Source organism: Dysidea avara, chromosome 15 (assembly GCF_963678975.1).
Source record: "Dysidea avara chromosome 15, odDysAvar1.4, whole genome shotgun sequence".
Taxonomy (NCBI): Eukaryota; Metazoa; Porifera; class Demospongiae; order Dictyoceratida; family Dysideidae; genus Dysidea; species Dysidea avara.
Window position 1 is genome coordinate 1,426,708 of NC_089286.1, and position 20,223 is coordinate 1,446,930.

General features: G+C 38.3%; 1 protein-coding gene and 1 pseudogene across 1 annotated transcript; one reads left to right on the forward strand and one right to left on the reverse strand.

Moving 5' to 3' along the window:
- Window positions 1–5,119: 5,119 nt before the first annotated feature.
- On the forward strand, window positions 5,120–5,968 carry LOC136245136 (uncharacterized; annotated as a pseudogene).
- A 111-nt stretch (window positions 5,969–6,079) lies between these two features.
- Window positions 6,080–7,129, reverse strand: LOC136245137 (uncharacterized). The gene has a single exon (XM_066036644.1). The coding sequence runs from the start codon at window positions 7,127–7,129 to the stop codon at window positions 6,080–6,082; it is 1,050 nt and encodes a 349-aa protein (XP_065892716.1).
- Window positions 7,130–20,223: the final 13,094 nt, after the last annotated feature.

A 20,223-nucleotide genomic window follows, 5' to 3' on the forward strand; every position in this document is an offset into this window, starting at 1 on the left:
GGGGTGGATCTAGGATTTTGCTAAGAGGGACAAACTGGTAAAAGTCACTACACAGTGTGTAAAGCACACACTGTGAAATGCGAAGCATGAGCCTTAGGGGGTCCAGGAAATTTGCTTATTGAGATTGAATTTGGTAGCAATTTTGACTGCAAAGTAACATTGCAAGTTGTAAATGTCATGCAGACTGTTTCACTCAGACTTTACTCTGAAATCAATAGCTCATGACAAATATGTGCTAGCTAGTAGGCACAAACACTTAGCCTTGGCAATGCTGGCTAAAGTATCTGAAAACAATTAATCACAGTGGAACCTCAGTTATCCGAACCCCTGGGGACCACCTAGTGTTCAGATAACTGAAAAGTCCATAACTCTGAAGTTATGTGCAAAATCACCTTAAAACAATGTATTTAACATTTTTGCAAACAATAAAATTTTTATGAATTTTTCGACTACTCTAATAGAACACTCACTACTCTAATAGAACGATCATTCTCGGCATTCGGCTAATCGAGAATTCGGATAACTGGGGTTCCACTGTACACCTTTCTGTTGTGTCTCTAGCAGAAGTTTATAAATAGCTTTTTCAATATGAAGTAGCGTGACACAATGATTGCGAGACACTTCAGGTAATTTATTGTCCCATTAGTTATTGATGAAGTCAGAAACTCTGTCTAGAATAAGATTTATATAGTTGTAATGTAACACTCTCAGCTCCTCTGCATTTGAGTATAGCTATTGAACTATGACTGCGTATGTGACTGCTTCATTAGACTATCTCGATCTTTAAAAGTGGAAAATCTAAGTCATTTCAGGCTTTGAAATAAAGTAGAGGTCCCTCCCGTTCCTTGTGCTATTATTTGTTTATAAATGTATTTGGATATATTGTGTATAATGTACACCTGTTTGGATGCTGTTCAATGTGTCTATGGAATAATAAGCAGCACTATCTGAATGGGGCCTCATCCTAAATCCGTTCCTGTATTATGTAACAAAGAAACTAGTATATTATAAGGATGTAAATCAGAGGAATGACAACCACTTGTGTAATCACCAGACTTTTAAATGAAGTGGTTAGCAATATATCCTTAAAGCACCATCGATACACAATATTGCCTATAGCTAGACTTGAGCCAATTATGACGCTTTTGAGCAATCAAGCCTATACACAAAATTATGCTTGATTATGCTCGAGAGGTGACTTTTTGATAAGAATGCATCAGCACTTTTAGAGTCAAGTGACTGCTCTATTAGAGTATTTGAAACAAAAAATCGACTCTTGACTGAAATTCTACCGGGAGATCCATCGTGGTATCCACTTTACCAATAGTGCTTGTCCCTTTAACCTACTAGAAACGCCTTGTTTAACTTCTGACTTCGATTTTGACATGATTGGAGTTCAGGAGTGTCATTGTTTAATTACCATACCACGCACACAACACTTGTTAACAAAATACCCTTTAAGCACTGTTGGACATACACAAAATAGACTGTGTACACAACTCATACATCCATGACAACTATATTCTACCACAACTCACCAAGATTGCTTGAGACACATGGACACGATTAGGCGCTGGCGCTTCATAATACTTTTCATGCGCTCTCTACGATTCCATCTCGACAGTAAACGAAGACAGTTATGTTTCACTATTGTCGTGGTAGTTTTACAGTGATATTTCTACGTTGGCGAGGTAACAATCACGGTGAAAATCATGTCATTTTTGGTAAATTGAGGCTCACCCAGATGGTTAACAAGTTTCAAAGTTAAACATACTTCGTATGTGAGTTCTTTGTTGATAGATGGTTACTACTGTGGTGTGAGGAAGTTTTGGCTATCATTCGTTTAGTCTCCGTGGACGAAAACCCGATTTTGGAGCAAGAAAACTTGTGTAAATGATGCAGCAGCGGGAAACCTGCTTCGCCAATCAAACTATCAATCTTTTTAGGTGAAGATTTACTCACAGAGGAAGGTTTAACTCCAGTATTAGAAGAAAAGATGAAGGCTACCGAGAGATATCGCTCGTAGTCTCGTGATTTGCAGATATTTCGATCGATTTGTACCCCAAGAAGGCAACAGAATTAGCCGCTACTGCAGCTGTATTCAAGTGAGAGTTAGTCGAACATGTAACAGCAGGTAGCATATAATTTTGAAGATGTTGATTTTTTACATTGGTAACCCTACATGGCCATTCAATGGCACCAATCTCCCACTCGTGGCTTTGACAGGGTCGGGAGAAAGCTGCCACAGAAACCAGACTTGCCAGTCCTGAAGGAAGTACAGTGTGGAATATGATAGTGTATTACGCCAGCAATCCATTTCTGGTAAAAACGTAAGTTTGATTTTGTGTGTGTGGAAGCCTTGTTATGTGAAATCCGGTCACATATATCCTTGCATAATTATATATCAGGTCAAAGCGTGAATATTGGTCGTGCCTTCAATAAAGGCTGGCCTATACTGTCACGTCGAGCAGAGCTTACCATTAGACTTCACATTTTAGCCTGCTTGCGGGTCACATGCTTCCGATCACCGGACGTTGTTTCAAACCGCAACCATCGTATTGTCTGAAGACTTTTATCATTTCAGACACAAACTTCTCCACCGTTTTCTCTACTACCACACGGTTCTTAGTGCCTCCGCAGCCATTGTTAGCAGTATCTTCACTGAATCTACTTTGTCTGGACAATTGTCTGGATAAATAGAAACTTATTCAGACATTCCATGTATTGTCTGGATAATGTCCGGTTGTCGAACGTTATTTCGAGCACTGTAAGGCCAGTGGCCACATACTGCAGGACCATACTGGTACAATATTCCCTTAACAAAGGGAACAGCTAAACAGACAGTCAACATATCACTGCAATAGTTGCTGCTTCTGAGTACCTGCCAAAAGCTATGCCAATAGTTTTAGCAATGTGCTTCATGTTTTTAGCAGCCATTATGCCTCAAGTAATGAATAATCCTATCTGTACATTATGATGAAACCTGTAGTATACAAATATAGCTGTTACAGCAGCTATAACCGGCTGCCCCCCCCCCCCCCCTTCCCTGTCAGCGGCACGCTACACAAACAGGTAAGAGGTGTACAAGTGACCAAGCAACCCTGTACAACGTGAACCTATCAAGACTGGGATAACAATCCTGAATTTGCAGATATCTACCTATATAGTAGCGGCACTTCTGAAGTTCAGTTCAGAAGTAATTCTTTGGCATCCATATGTTGCGGAAAAAAGGGTTGATATGGAAAATCAATGCCTCAATATGGTTTCGTTGGATAAAGAAGACAAGTAGCCTGATTCAAGATAAAGGAAAAGAGAAGGGTCAGAGGGCCTACACTCATCAGAACCCCAAAAGGCACAGCCTTGCATCCATAATCAGGCAGAAATTTTGGGTGTTGGGATTTGGTATGTGATTTTCTGTAACTGTTTTATTGTATGCACTTAAACTGTTCTCTACGATAAAAAATGCTTGCACTTAGTTTTCCACACACTACTATGTACATTTGATTCTCTTTCAGCAACCTCTGTAGCAGTGTATCCTAGGAAAATATACACAGTGAATTATTGTAGTTGTATCAGTGTATCCAGACTTAATCGGCAATCAGGAAGCATGTATGTGAGACAACACAATACGTGGGCAACACAATACAAAGAGTCTTGCTTTATGTAGACAATAAGTACAAATAATTATATTGACTATGTACTAGATATCATCTGTCATATTTTCATCTGAATCAACTAGTGCATGCAACTTCTGGATGTTTGTTTGTTATTCTCGCATCCAGATTGAACAATGGTAGTCTTCAAACAATCATCAAATGGTTTACTAATATATTTGCCCATTATTTTGCTGATTTCTTTAACTATCCACCAAGAATTTAAGGGGGATAGTCTCAGAGCTTTAATGGAAGCCCATTGATTTCCCTCTGGATAACAAAGAAGAAATGACTAGCCAGTTTTTTATTTAGCGGGTCACACATAACTTGTATAAAAACATTAGACAATCCTGTACAGTTTCTAGAAAGTGCATTAATTGGAATCCCACACGCACAACAGGTGACCAGAAAAAATAGGGCACAATAAGAGCCAACATTTATAAATACCATAACTGAAATACGTGCTTACTTGCTAATCGTTCATCGCTGAATACTTCACTTAGTGTATAAGATAAACTTCGATGGAAGCTTTTTCATTCTTATTGGTCTTTGGAATTCCAACGGTGCTTTAATGACATTAGCAAATTCCTTCGGATCTTTGCTAATCTCAATATCCATCTCCATTACAGTAGGCCACATGGTGGTGAACAAAAACTACGAAATGTGGTTTCACTGTAATGCAATTTCCGTAGAAGATGATACCAAAGTGGCGATGCCCTATTTTATTAAAGCAGCTAGTATACCATGGAGAGGAAAATACCAATGGTATTACTATGATATTTCTACAGCAATTCCACAAAGTACACTATCTAGATGGCGTCGACATAGTAAGTGAATGAATATGCATATCTGTTAGTGTAGTCCCTTTTCCTGTGCACTGCCTCATCTGTTTTTTCTCAGTTATGTATTCCGTATTCTATTATGATTTATTCTGTATTCTTTTATTGCTCTCTGGTTATTCTTGCACATTACAAAGCTCAGAAATTTTGTAAAAATGTCAGCTCACTTGTTTAAGTGACATAACTAAATCTTAATTAAGTTTTGCAGTTGGTAAGAAGGATGTAGAAGCTTATAACTTAAGCATGATTTCTATGGTGATGTGCTGCTAACAAAAATAATGGTTTGATTAAGTACTATGGTCTAAACATGTAGTAAAATAGAAGATTCATTGATAATGGAACAATTAAAACATGGAATAATTAGCAAAGCAAATAATGCCTCGTTCACACGAGCACGCTTACCTGGTTCGGCTTGGATCGGTTCGTTAAAAATTGGCGTGTGAACAGGGGAAATACCAAACCGTTCCAAACCAAACTAGCCTGGCTACACAAACCAGGCTACTCGCTTTCGCACGGTTCGGTTTGGTTCGTTCAGTGCTGTATGAACAGCGAACCGTGCCACAGAGGGTTCAAGACACCAGCTGTTTCACACGTGCGCGAGTATTCTTCTTTGTTAATGCACTTTGATTTAGCGACTGCCACTGCTGATGGCATACTGGAGCAAAGAGGAGACCTTCAAGCTGATTAGCATATGGAGCGAAGAAAACATACAGGCCCAGTTAGAAGGATGCAAAAGAAACCGTCAAGTTTATACCAAAATATCGCGTGAGCTATCTGCAGCTGGCTACAATCGCACTTATGAACAGTGCCGGGAGAAATTAAAGAAACTTAAGGCAGAACACAAGAAAATCAGTGACAAGAGAAAGCAGACAGGGGAGGGAAGGTATCCTGAATGGGATTACTTCAATTCCATGGACACTGTGCTAGGGCACAAGCCATCTACACAGCCTGCTGTAGTGGTTGACACTCTAGAGGATTCTCAAGTGCAGGATACTCAAGATGACGAGCAGACGCAACCAGAAATGGGAGCCACTCCTACTAATCTGGATAGTTCCGACAACACTGTTCCCAGTCCAACCAGCACCGATGTCACTGATGCTAGTGGTGATGTAGCAACCACTTCTCAGGAGCAAACAAAAGGGAGTGATGGAACGGCGATTGAGAAAGCAACAAGCAGAAAACGAAAGAAGGGAAAGGTAGATAAGGCAGGAGAAATGATGGATAAATTTATTGGAATGCAAGAAAAGAGTGATAAGATGTTTATGGAGCTTGAGATTAAGAGAGCCAGGCTGGAAGAGAAACAGATAGAGATGGATGCGCAATTGAGAAGGGAGGAGAGAGTTTCAGCTCCAAATGATGAACATGTTGACTCGCAACAGTCGTGGTATGTTGCCACCTGTTGCTCCATCATACCCCATGTATTCTACTTATGGGTATGATGGCTATGATCCAGATGCCACTCAAGATGGCTTGTAGGTGAACATACCAAACAGTAGTGATGACTTTGTTAGGTATCATGATTCATAATATTTGTACATGCACATGTTGGTGAGTGTTGACAACAAATATATATGTGTATGTGCAACGCTAGTTACTTTGGAAATAACTAACTAGCGCATTTCTTATGATATGTGGTGACCCAGCTGAGGTGTCTCTGGTTGTCGCAGTTGGAGGTTGGTCATACTCACCTTCGCTAACGTGGAGCCAAGCATCATTGAAGTGCTCATGGTGAACCTCACATATATTGTGGAGTACACATGTCGCAGCAATTACGTGGGGAATATTATCCGTGTTCATGTCATTCCTCTTTAGTACACGGCGCCATCGTGCTTTGAGGCGTCCAAATGCATTTTCAACCACTATTCTGGCTCTGCATATCCTGTAATTATAGTTCCGCTGGTGTGCAGTCAAGTGAGAATTGTGTGCAAATGGTTTCATTAGCCATGACTTCATAGGATATGCAGAATCCCCTATCATGTACAGTGGAACATTCACTCCAGAAATAAGTACTGATTTATTTGGAATTAAGTTTTCATGTGTAATTTTTTGGTATAAATTAGAATGTGCAAAAACTCTAGCATCATGGACGCTTCCAGGCCAGCCTATGCAGATATCCCGAAAGCGATAGTTAGCATCAACAAGTCCCTGAACAATCATTGAATACCAGCCTTTCCGGTTATAATAGTCAGTGTGTTGTTCACTTGGAGCACAAATTGGGATGTGGCATCCATCAACAGTGCCAAAGCATTGTGGTACTCCCCATTTAGTTTTAAAATCATCCACCACATGATCCAAGTCATCACCAGATGGGAACTTTATGTACTCCTTCATAAGCACCTTCACAATAGCTCTGCATGTTTCGTGTACAATTTCACAAACAGTTGATCGACCAATGCCAAACAAAAGAGCTATGGTACGATATTCTATTGGAGTAGCCAGACACCACAGACAGACCGCCACTCTCCTTTGTACTGTCAGTGATCTCCGCATAACTGTGTCACTTCTCTCCAACTCTGTTGATAAGCGGTCACAAATATAAAGAAATGTTTCTTTACACATTCTGAAATTTTGTAGCCAGTCTTGGTGAGTAAAAGATCTCATTACCACATTATTCCACCATGTGTCAGACCTAGCCATATTATGTATGTAAATTTATATAATTATATATTGTGAACAGTGTTGGTGTACAATCTCTTTGAAACAAAATTACACACTGGGCACACATACAGAAAATAATTATTACTTCTTCACACATATCATCAAAAATCAAGTTTCAAGTTGGTGACATTGCATTACTGTAGTACCTTGTAGGAACAACCCAGTACCGTCATTCCACTGGTGGTGAAGACTGCAGGGTGATAGCGAGTGCTATTAGAGCACTGCGTTTCTTCGCTCGCTTGCGAAGAGCATCGATTCGTCTTCACGCTTCTTGAAGACGACGACGCCTTGTTTTCATTGCCTGTCGTCTTGCAGACAATGTTCTGAGCCAACACAGGAACGGGTCCATTGTAACGTGATGCACAATGATTTTTGCAAATGTTTTATAATACGCGCTTATAATTTCCAAACCGAACTGAACTATAGTAAGTCGTGTGAACCTGGCGCTTTTTGGGACCATTCCGAGCCGAGTCGAACCAAACCAAGTAAGCGTGCTCGTGTAAACACAGTGTAAAATTGCTTACAGCAGTTAACAACACATAGCTAGCTACTGTTAGCTAATGACGTTACAAGCTCTACTTCTGACGTTACCAGTAGATAGTGCGTATAAGTGATTACCTCTAATCTCTTGATCTGATTGTTAACACAGAAGGTACATATCTTGAGTGATGCAAACATGATCTCCAAGTGGATTAACTTCGCTGCCCATGTAAGGCCAAAAAATAATAATGGCTTTTCCGACACTTAAATGTCTGCCTTTAATGACACATTTTAATATCACATAGTTGAAAATTAAACACTCTATGACAGTTTACAGTTTCAGGTAATCATCATAAAAGATCAGAAATATTACAAAACTTATTGGGATAACATCTAGATGCTAAAATAAAGATGTGCCTTGTCATTACCCTCAGTTGTCCATAACAACCTAAACCCAACATTTTTAATAGTATTAAAAAACTGTCTTAGGGAATTTTTATGTATTCTCCATTTGTACCAGTGGGTTAACTGATTAATTTTCGAGTGTTGATAAGGTGCAACCTTGTGTATTACAAATGGATTGTTGCTTTCATATGATCGTGTAATGATCTTGAATGGCAGCCTACAAGTATTGGGAACTACGTATGCTAAGTGGGCGGAAGAACTTTGGCACCGTAGCTTTAATTACAAAATCGAAGAGGCTGCAGCCACCCTAGACGACAACTTTATTCCGCCATACAAACCGGATGTGGAGGATTGCCATCTTTTCCAGGGAGTTTAATGTCCCATGCAATTGCACTCTGCTGGACATTAAGACGATTTTACGAACCAAGAGCTACAGAATTAGGCCCAACTGGGGATATTTCTTTCTAAAGGGTCATTCCGTGTCAAATCAACACAGAATTTGGGGTCACCTCTCGGATTTTGACGAAACTTGGTGTGATCATAGTACCTGTCGTGCTTACCACCTGTAAAAAAATTTAGCCCCATACACTGCATAGTTTCTGAATTATAACCACAAATATTTTGAATATTTCATAAAGAATCAATCTGCTTTGAGTTACAAAATTGGCTATAACCCTTTACTACATTAATATTTTCAAGCAAATTTTTCACAAATGAAAGAATATTGACCGATCTTTAAAATTATCAAACAATTATGGGATATCTAATTAATTAAGGTTAAGTGGTGCTTTGTTTAATACTTTAATATTCAATATTTCAAAAAATGCTGCTTAAAATTCTTTGAATTTTTTCTGAGATAACAATTAGGTCATGGTCCATGTTTGATGAAATTTTGGTTGTGGGACCATGAGGGACTCAAGAGTTATAATTAAATATGTTGGGGTATGTAGTGGAATTTTGTAGCCTATAACTGCTGTATGGAGACTTATACCACCAATACTCAGATCTAACAAGACCACAGATTTGTTTTTATGCAGTGGAGGTATCTAGGTAAAGTATGACCTTTAATAGTGACCACCTGTATAGAAAGACCATACATTGAGTACTTACGTATGTTTTAGAATAATTCTCTAATGCAGTATATTTCTTGTTTGAGTCCTAGGGCCAACGTTAATATGAGTCATTTTGTTATGCTATGTCAAATTACAAAGCTTCCATAATACTGTATATTATTTACAAAATATTGTGCTGATTAAGCAAAAAGTACGTACAATGTATTTTCTTAGGTTAAAATTATTCTCTGTAACTTCTCCGAAGCAGTTTTGCTTTCCTTTTGTGTGATTGTGTAAACTCTGCCTGTGGTTGTCCTAGGATCAACTATAGTCAGAACATCACTGGTAGTTACCCGAAGAATGTCTGGTATGCAAGGATACCTGAAAGAGTGTGCTGGCCCATTAGGGTGAAGAAAACTTACTTTAACTTCTAGGTCTTCTGTGTCAGTCTCAAGCACACAAGCCAACCACCATTTCTGATCATAGACACAAGTAACAAACCCTCGTATTTGATCTAAAGATAAGACAGCATCACCTGCAGTCACTTTCTGAACTTTAAATTCAGTTGATGTGGAATATTGCCTTGTTTCAACCGTGTCTGTGGACTGTGGAATAAATGAATGCATTTTTCGTTTGCCAGGAATTGTTCGAGTTTGCTCAAATCTTTGTCGTAGAGCAACCAGTTCTGTTTCATACTCTTCTGTTGTGCAATATCCAAAGAAAGTTGCCTTTATGTTTTCAGAAGCCCAGTCATATAATTGACAAGGTGTCATTATCTGCTGGTCATAGGGTCTTTGCAAACTAGCTTTTGCTGCCAGTCTTTTCACTGTTCCACCAACTCCATCACAAGCACCTTTACCATGTGATGTTGCAAAAAAGTGCCACTCAGCTGGTATTCCAAAATCTATTTCATGATGGCATAAATTAATAAAATTCTTGCGGTTTTTGTATTGAGCGGCTGCACCGTCAGAAAAGTAGGTCACCTTTTTGAGAGAAGAGGGAAGTTTTTCCATCAAAAATGTAATAAAGCTTTTCTGAAAGAGGTGGAATGCTACAGTGTCATGGTGCATACAATCAGATATGACTACATAGCTGAGATGGCATAATTTGTCTGAATTAGTATAGTATACGACAAATGGATGAACAGTAGCTTGAGCATTGTTCCAATGGAACCCTTGAGCTGCATCCTGAAGAACAAAAGCATAGTTTTCAGCAAAATCAACAGTGACAAGCACTTCTCCAGTTTTCATACAAGATTTACAATCTTTATAGAATACAGCCTGCTGTGTTGCAATAAATGAATGAGAGAGTAATAGATTAAGCTTTTCACAAAATGATTCCACAAAATCATCAGATGAATTGCAAATCGATTCAAGGGTAGACCTGTCAACTGATACCCACTGCTTGTATACAATCTCATCAATCATGTTTTCTTCTAGGAGTATCTGGAGATGGTTCTTAAGCTTGCTGATACCAGGACAATACTGGCAGCAACCCAAGTAGCATCTAGGTAATGCCGGGTTACATATGATTTGGGCCAAGCAACTGTGATATGTATCCAACAGTATCTCACTATCTTTAGAGAGACCACGTAAACTTGCACCATTTATCATTAACTTCACATTTTGATGAATAGTGCAAACACAAACAGAGTGTGTCCCACTTGCTCCAGCCAGAACACAGTGTTTGGGCCTAAGTTCTGCAAATTTAGAGAAACCTACTTTTTCAGTAGGGAAGTTGTCTTTGAAGAGTCGGTATAATTCTTTTAGATTGCTCAAAATTAAGCGCTTTTGTTCTTGAACTCTTTGTTCGCCTTGCTTCACAGAAACAAAATCCTTTTTGCCAGGCATTAATCTACTAATTTCATCACTTTCGTAAAACTGGAAAACCTGTAATGCAGTTTGGTGGTCAATGTGGTGGCCTAACTTAGGATTGGGGGTAGCCAGAATTCCTGATTCTTTAACAAGGTGTTTTGCTTTTCTGGCCATGTAATATGTAGCTCCAAATTCAGTGTGGATCTGCTGAATAGTCCAACTCTTTGGAAGTACCGTAAGAATTTGCATCTTTTTGCTTCGCTGGTTGGTTGAGTGAAACTCATCCTTCAACTGACCAATTATTTTACTTTCATCATCAGAGTATCTAACCTCTCTGTCCTTAAATACCGTTCTTTTAATAGAAGCACTGATCTTTTGAAGCTTATGCTTTGGATATTTTTGCTGGCTAAGTTTTTCCTTTACAATGGGAGTTTCTCCAATCTCTTCTAAACACTGATTGATGGATGAAAGTTCTAGTGGCTCTGGCAAGTCACATTCAGGTTCAGTGGAATCATAATCAGAGACCTGATATTCTAATTGTGTACTAGGATAAGGTACCTTGTAAAGCTGCTTTCTACAGTTATCACAGATCATTAATCCAACTGAAATTGATGGAATTTTTTCACACATCCATTTTGTCACACATCTCAGATTATCTTTTTAGTTGACCAGCCATGATCATCTTTTTGAAAAGGATTGCAGCACTGTTTCTTCCACGGCATGGTACAATTGCACTAGCAGCATATACTTTAAACTATGCTATATGCTACTACTGTATACCAAGTAGTTTCACGAAGTCTACCTCAGTGACAAGTCTTGAGAAACAAGCACTTACTCTACTCTATCACACAGTAAAACTGATAAAACACTCAACATGGACTTGTTTAAGTAGATAACAACAGCCAATATTTTTATTGTAAAAACTTTACACTAGTATATAAAAGATTCTGGAGACACAGCAAGGTGTTTCCTTATGTTTGTGCTGTACAAACATCAACATAAACACTGGGATGACTCATCCCAGTGTTTATGTTGATGTGTATTTTGGGTGGTGCAAACTTAAGTACTGTTTACAAAGTGCTTGCCATTTGATACCTTTCATGAACCCTTGAAGTAATGTACCAAAGGCTCATGAAATTATAACTTACTACATGTTGTGTTGCAATAGACCAAAGTGTCCTGCTATGGGATATGACAAATGCCTGGAAATGATGAAGTGGTCACATGCTTTTGTTATTGACCATAAGCATTCCACCATATTTCCATTTTAAGCACGTATGAATAATGTGTAATACCACAAAGAAACATAGTACAGACAGACAGAGTTGGGGTCGTTACACTAAAAATGTAACTAGTTACATATTACTCGTTACTTTTACGCGATGTAGTGCGCTACAGTTACATATTACTTACTGAAAAAAGTAACGAGTTACATATTACTGGCTACTCTACTCTGACGGCTGTAACTAGTAATAATATTACATATTACATTTGTTCATTACAAACTATAAAGTAAGTCCAACCTTCTTAATATAAGCTACCAGCCTACAACTACAAGTGACATGAGCGAGTTCATCTACAAATACATACTTTGTTGTTGTATCTTGGCCTCAAGGGCACTCCCCATACACTATCATTCTTTGTCCATGTCTATAACGTTATCTCCAGTCTTGTCTGGACCCAAACTGCAATAAATCATGTGCCTGGATACAATGCACCTTAAAAGGAAGTAATGCGTACATTCGTTACAATATCCGGATGTAATATCCGTTACATGTTACTCGCTACTTTGTCATGTAACGAGTTATATTACTCGTTACTGTAAAAGTAATATTATTACATAACACGTTACATTTGTAACGCGTTACCCCCAACTCTGAGTACAGACCATGTTTAACACGGTATTTAGATAGCTTCATTAAACTTGCTCAAGTAAACAGTGTAAAATAACTGCAACATGGTCTTTCTATACAGGTGGTCACTATTACAGGTCATACTTTACCTAGATACCTCCACTGCATAAAAACAAATCTGTGGTCTTGTTAGATCCGAGTATTGGTGGTATAGGTCTCCATACAGCAGTTATAGGCTACAAAATTCCACTACATACCCCAACATATTTAATTATAACTCTTGAGTCCCTCATGGTCCCACAGCCAAAATTTTATCAAACATGGACCGTGACCTAATTGTTATCTCAGAAAAAATTCAAAGAATTTTAAGCAGCATTTTTTGAAATATTGAATATTAAAGTATTAAACAAAGCACCACTTAACCTTAATTAATTAGATATCCCATAATTGTTTGATAATTTTAAAGATCGGTCAATATTCTTTCATTTGTGAAAAATTTGCTTAAAAATATTAATGTAGTAAACGGTTATAGCCAATTTTGTAACTCAAAGCAGATTGATTTTTTATGAAATATGCAAAATATTTGTGGTCATAATTCAGAAACTATGCAGGTATGGGGCTAAAATTTTGTACAGGTGGTAAGCATCACAGGTACTATGATCACACCAAGTTTCGTCAAAATCCGAGAGGTGACCCCAAATTCCGTGTTGATTTGACACGGAATGACCCTAAATTGGTTCCCAGAAATAAATGCAGTTGTCAAAGATGAAGTGATCTACGATGATGTAACTGTTCCAACCTAAGTAATGGTATATATAGATTATAATAGCTAGCTTGTTATATCCGCACGTATGCAATAATTATAAAAGTGATTGTCTCAATCAGTTATAGCTGTAACTATTATCAATTACAATAGATAGGCAGCACAGCTGGTTTGGATACAAAGTCACACAAAGTATAGTGACTAAGGTATGCAGTACATATAGCTACATTATCAGACCTCTCAACCGGGAAGCAGACCTGGTCGTGAGAAAGCCAGCCACCCATACCCCATGCAGCTGTGAAGTCTACTATCTTTGTGATGGGGCTCATGCACATACATTTGTTTTAACAAACAAAAACACAACTAGCTAGCTATGTGGGTGCAATACAGTAGACCCTTAGTTATCCGACCCTTATTTATCCGTATCCTTGTTTATCCGAAATCGGAATTGACTGCTGAATTAGAGTATTTTGCGTATAGGTGTACGTTTTATTAGAGTATTTCTATAGAGCTCTGTATATAAATGTATGGGATTCAGTTATCCGAACAATTCACTTGTCTGAACACTTTTATCATTGCCTGAGAACAAAGGGGTTTGGATAACCGAGGGTCCACTGTACTGCTGTTTACTGCAGCTTATATATCTCTATGCTACAGTGTAGCCTACTAGCTATATGACAAGAACTGCTCCATCATTGAATCACATGATATCAGTCTTTCAACTCAGTTGATGTAGTACTGGTTCACCAGTGATTCATATTTGAAATCACCTCCCATTTCTTGAGTAATCAGTATCCAGCAGTGGATTTAGTGTTCAGTACAGAAAACTACAGATTTTTTGCACAAGTACACCTCACAACAACTGAAATTTAGCAATAAATATTTGTATTAACATAACTGGTAAGATTTCACCTTATTCTTCACCTTCCATGTGTGCTGAGTCTTTTCTCAAAGGATTTCACCTTCAAATAATACTCAGTTCATTGCATTTGACAGCATAGTGACTTGTGAATACAGAAAACCACCAAAATTTCCAGCTCAGAATAAGAGGCGCCCCACTTTTCTAATTAACTGATCACATGATACCTGCTACAAAGATGTTTTGGGACTTAAAATCAAGTAGATTTAGTGCGCCTTAGGAAATTTTATTGAAAATCATGAGAAACTGTGAGAATAGTAAGCGGTTGTGATATGAAGGCTGAAATCGTGTGTCTCTCAACCAAATCGTGATAGTTGAGAGGTCTGTATTATGAATACACATATATGCAATAGTACACAATTGGTTTCATTGGACATCTTATTTAAAAAAATGGGACCCTGTCATTATATAATTTTGAGCTCATCAAGTTCCTTTGCTGGGATAGGATGGTACTCCTTGGTACCTAGAATGGTGCACGCTGCCATAATGTCTTTCCAAAAAATATGCTTCTTGTGCAAGCTTTCTTGCAATTTTATCTTCTTTCAATAACAAGCAAGGGTATTTTGCTTTAACATCATCAGGATGAATCAATTTCTCTTTGTTGATGGGAGGTAGAACACCTTTGGACTGTGACAGATGACAGTTCAAAAGTGGTCTGGCCATGCAAGACTACACAAGAATTATTGGCTGATTTGCATTTATAATTCTAATTGATAAGGGCTGTGCGTCTTAAATAATCGTCATATAGGTGTCCATTATTTAAGACACATAGTATTTACTGTCACATCTGTACATGTGAATACAAAGACTATTGCATTCTGCAGCAGTATATACACTGTATTCTGCCTTATGATTTGTACTCAGTACAGGGAGCAGCTTGGCATCTAACTACAGTGTATCTTTGAGAGTATTTCCTGACACACTGTCAGTACTGCACACCGTCAATGTGCCACATACCACCATTGGTTTCCTGGATTTATTAAGGCATGTTTATTGCATGTTCACTACTTGACTGGTTTAAGATTGCAAGGTTTACAGGAAAGTTCAAGCATAATAGCATGTAAAGTAGGTGCTTAATTTGAAAGCACATGGAATACTGTTAATTTAATAATCCTGAACTAGTTGTGTGCTAGTATTTTTCAACTGTAAAAATATAAAATCCAATCAATCCACCAAGATGGAGTTTCTGTAAGTATACAGAAATGGTTGGTCAAATGCCAGTTTCCACAGAACGTAAAAGTCCAGTAGTAGCATCTTTAAAGACCCTATTTTCGCAGGTATGGTCACAAATTTACATACTTTTCAACATTTATATATCCTGTACTAGCACTGCATGCCTCTGCAAGTTATGGTTAGTGTGGTGCTCGCTCAAGCTCGCCCCAATGAAAAAAGCTGACTGTATTGAAATTGATACTCATATCACTCTTGCATATCTATATTGGACTATCAAAGCAAATTTTTTGATCTCACCTTTCCTTTATTTTCATTAAGAATTCTTTTTTAATTTCATCTATCTAAAAAATAATGGTTGTGTGTGGCCAGGCAGCATTAGATGGTGCAACGCCTGCCTGGCTTTCTCGGTCTGATGGCCAAATACAAATCTAACTCTGCTTATTTCTTTATATTTGAGTGTATTATCTGGCCATATACCAAAAACAAGGTATTTAGCTCAGTTAGTGTGTAGGTTTTGAGTAGCTGAGCGATGTACAAATTAGAATGTTTGATGTTAGGTGTTGACGGCCTCAAGTAGCTGACCTGAATAGTCTTTTGGTCAATTTTGTGATCATTAAGCTCCAGGCTTTTGGTAGCTGATTCTGCCTTAACAAATTCAACAAAAGCATATCCTAAACTAAATCAATGGTCTTATCACAGATTATCTTGCAACTGTTCACTTGGCCGTAATTAGAGAACATTAATTCCAGGTTAAAAAGCCTGAGCTCATGAAAGGTAACAAATCAGACTATAGTATAATTGAAGTAGTGAAAATGAGCCTGTTCTCCTTGCGAGGGCCAGGATATGAAACATATTCTGCTGTCCATAAGCTTACCAAGAGCCACACCTACTGACTGATCATTACCTGCTTCACTCGATGCGCTATAGTGAAGTGCTCAAAATGTAACTCTTGGCATGTCTTGATTTTATTAATCCAGGTCAAATCTGGTTCGTGGGTCATAGTAGTGTCTGAGTTTCAGTGCTAATACAGGCACACAATGGCCATACATTGCTTTGTCCATGTACATAGACATGATAAATCTCAGAAACTAGTGGGATAAAGAATTGTAAATTTAAACAAGGGATCAAAGAAGTGAATGTCAAAATGTGACCGGATCTGCGAAAACCCAACATAATGGCGCATTTTTCAAAATCCCTTATTGAATATTTACACTCTACTTAGCAAGTGTATGCTTGGCCAAGTTTCAGCCTTGTATGCCAAAAACTTTTGGAGTTACAGCCCTACAAATTAGCAGTAACAGAAAGATTGATTTGTACAGCAAGTATTGGCAAAATATATTACAGGTGCTTACAAAAATGACTGTAATTTACAAACACAATGCAGTACAGAGTTGCAACTTGCACCATCGTATTCACCATGAATATGGGAGTCCAATACATGGTAGGTTTTTTTCTCCTACTATCTTTCTTCACTACAAACAGAGACGAAATCAGTGAAGAAAAATCAATCACGTATGATCGCTTTGACGTGACGTTAACAAACGCCCAGAACTCAAGCATCCTTTAGGGCTACTGCTTCCAAACAAAGATCTTCAAACTCCCCTTGAGTAGGCGAATAAGATGATATTCATGTTTTTATCATTACACCCATTCTTCACTATGAACATAAGGGTTTAAAAATTTTATGGTTTTTTTTTTCTTTTACGTAAATACTTTACCCATTGCAATCAATAGCCTATACTGAAAATTTAGGCTTGCGCCATTATGTCGGGTTTTTGCAGATCCAGTCACAAATAGAAGTCTTAAATTCAATGTGCACAAATCAAGCTGCTTGACTTGTTGCATTGAGCTGTATTGTGAATTAACATCCCTATTTACACAGTTTTATTCAAACCACACCTTTGATTCCTATTCTACTAGTAGGGTAGCTTAGCTGGTGGAAGTGGACACTCTGGACAAAAGCATCAATATTTTTTTACATACTACCCAGGTCGATAGCTTTCAGTTTTCGATAGGAACCAATTCATCCAATCACCTTGAGGCGGTTGCTAAAGCATTTTAAGATGGCTGCCATAGTTAGTATAGTGGATTTGTTAATATTTGGCATCAAATTATAGGGCTTACTTTGTGAAACAGTTTGCTTTTTATTTGAAGTCAATATCTTGTTCCATTGCAAAGTTGTGATCATTTATATAAACCATCAAATCACTCCCGCCCCACGCATTTAATTACAAATGCTAATAGGTTTGCTTTTGATGCCTAATACCATGTATAATAATCGAAACCTAAACAATTATCTGTTACCATATAAAACTACCCAAAATGGGGCTAAAAAAGAAACAATTTCAATAGTCTTGTAATCCTTCACGTATCATTATTATATAATATTGCACAAGTTATAAGCTCTTTATTCATTATAATTACGATAGCTAATGGTACATTTTCATAACGAAAAAATAGAACATTAGGAATTACGGAATGGGGGGTTGCGCATTTATTAGACAGTTTTTGTTGGAGTGCTATTACTTGTCACGGAGTGATTTAAAGCGATGGAGCTATGAGAGGAGGACATTCCTGGTGCTTCATTGCGTGGTTGGGAGCCTAACGAATTGAAAATCCCAGAATTGAAGCGTTGGTTGGGTGTAGAGACGCTCCATTGAAATGCAAGAAGGCGGATTTAGTAGCCAGGTTTATAATCTATTATACCTACCTTATTACGAAGTAGTTAGCAATTGATTACCTTGTTGTTTACCTTGTTATGAAGTAGTGTGCGATCGTTTTTCATGTTGCTACTTAATTCTGCAGTCAAACAATATATGTTGTGTATATATGTGTGTGTGTCCATATATACTTGTCCATATATTTTATAGGGTGAAAGCATATATACAGTATGGTTGGGCAGACACCCTAGTGGATCCGGACAATGTTTCTGCTACTAGTGATGAAAGCTATGGAGCACCAGATACTAGTGATTGAGTCGACATCAAACAATTTTATACTTCACCAGACACTGTTCCCAATTTTACCAATGCACAGATTGTCAGTTACTTTGTAACACGGCAAGTTTGTGATACACGCCTTTGTGGTGATTTTAAGGCTATCAACAAATCAGCTATGAATCTTTTCCGTTGTGGCCACCTTCAGCAAGTGGAAGTATTCAACACCCATGATACATTGTGGCTGCGAGCATACTGTCTTCCAGAGATGAAGAAAGATATAACCTATAAGGTTGAATTGTCTATTTTGAATGGTAAATGGGAAATTTCTGGTGCTATATGTAGATGTCCAGCTGGGAAAGGACCTGCTGCTACATGTAAACATATTGGTGCCCTTTGTTATTTGTTTCAAAGCTTCTGTGAAAATGGGACAATGCCAGAATTTTTTACATGTACTCAACGTCTACAAGAATATGCTAGGCCAGTAACTGATCTGAAGGAGCACAAAATTAAAATAAATGCAGTCAATTTAAATCGGCGAGAGAGCCCTCGTACTCCTTCTAATTTTGATCCAAGACCTCTGCATTTACATTCTGCCAGTACCAAAGCCCTTGATATCCATAGAGCAAATTTGCTCAGTTTCAACCAGCCTTCAGCATTTAATAGTATACTTGTTCCTTGCCCCGAGAGAGCTCTACGTGATCATTCCTATAGCAGAAAGCCAGAGGGAGACACTCCTGATTCTGCAACAGAAGCTGCACAGCAACCTCCTACACCAGCAATTTGCCTTCTCAGTGCCAGTGAAATGAGAGAGAGATGTGTCGTTGTGAAAGAAGGGCTGCAAGTTAGCAGTAGTGTAAGACAGCAGATTGAAGAGGCTACCCGTTTGCAGTCACAATGCTATCTATGGTAAGAAGTAAGACAGAAAAGAACTACAGGATATAAGTGTGGACAGATTTTGAGGCAGAAGACAAGAACCCCTGCACTACTGAAGTCAGTGTTGTACAGTAAGCCACTTATTCCCCTTCCTGTACCAATAAAATGGGGACAAGAACATGAAGCTGTGGCACGTGAAGCATACGTAAAAACTATGCAACTAAGTGGCCATACACCACAATAGCAGTAAAGCTGGCAGGTTTTATTATTCACCCACGAGAGGGATGGTTTGGTTCATCTTCAGATGGAGTTGTTATTGACAGTGTAGACAGTACTTACAAGGGACTCCTTGAAGTCAAATGCCCGTATACGAAGAGGGATGTATCTCCAACAAAAGCATGCAAAGATCCTAACTTCTACTGTTACATAGCTGATGATGGGAAATTCACTTTGAAAAGGTGTCACCATTTCAAAGTGAATTACTCAGTACAGTACTACATTCTCAGGTTTCATTCTCAGGTTTCAGTACTACATTCTACATTCTTTGCTCAGTACTACATTCTTCATCACTTACAATCTCTTCATCACTACGTGATTCACTCTCGAGCTCATCGCTTTCTTGGGGATTTTCGCTTAACTGGCACAGTTTTTGACGTAGGAAGTATCGGGAGATTAAGTGTTGGGAATTCATCCTTTCGTAGCCATCGTCCTACCGAGTTCACGAAGTGGTCACTACAAACCCTGGTGTTTCTGTTGAGTGGTAGGTTTTTCCGACCTATCTTGTGTATCCATACCTTCATCA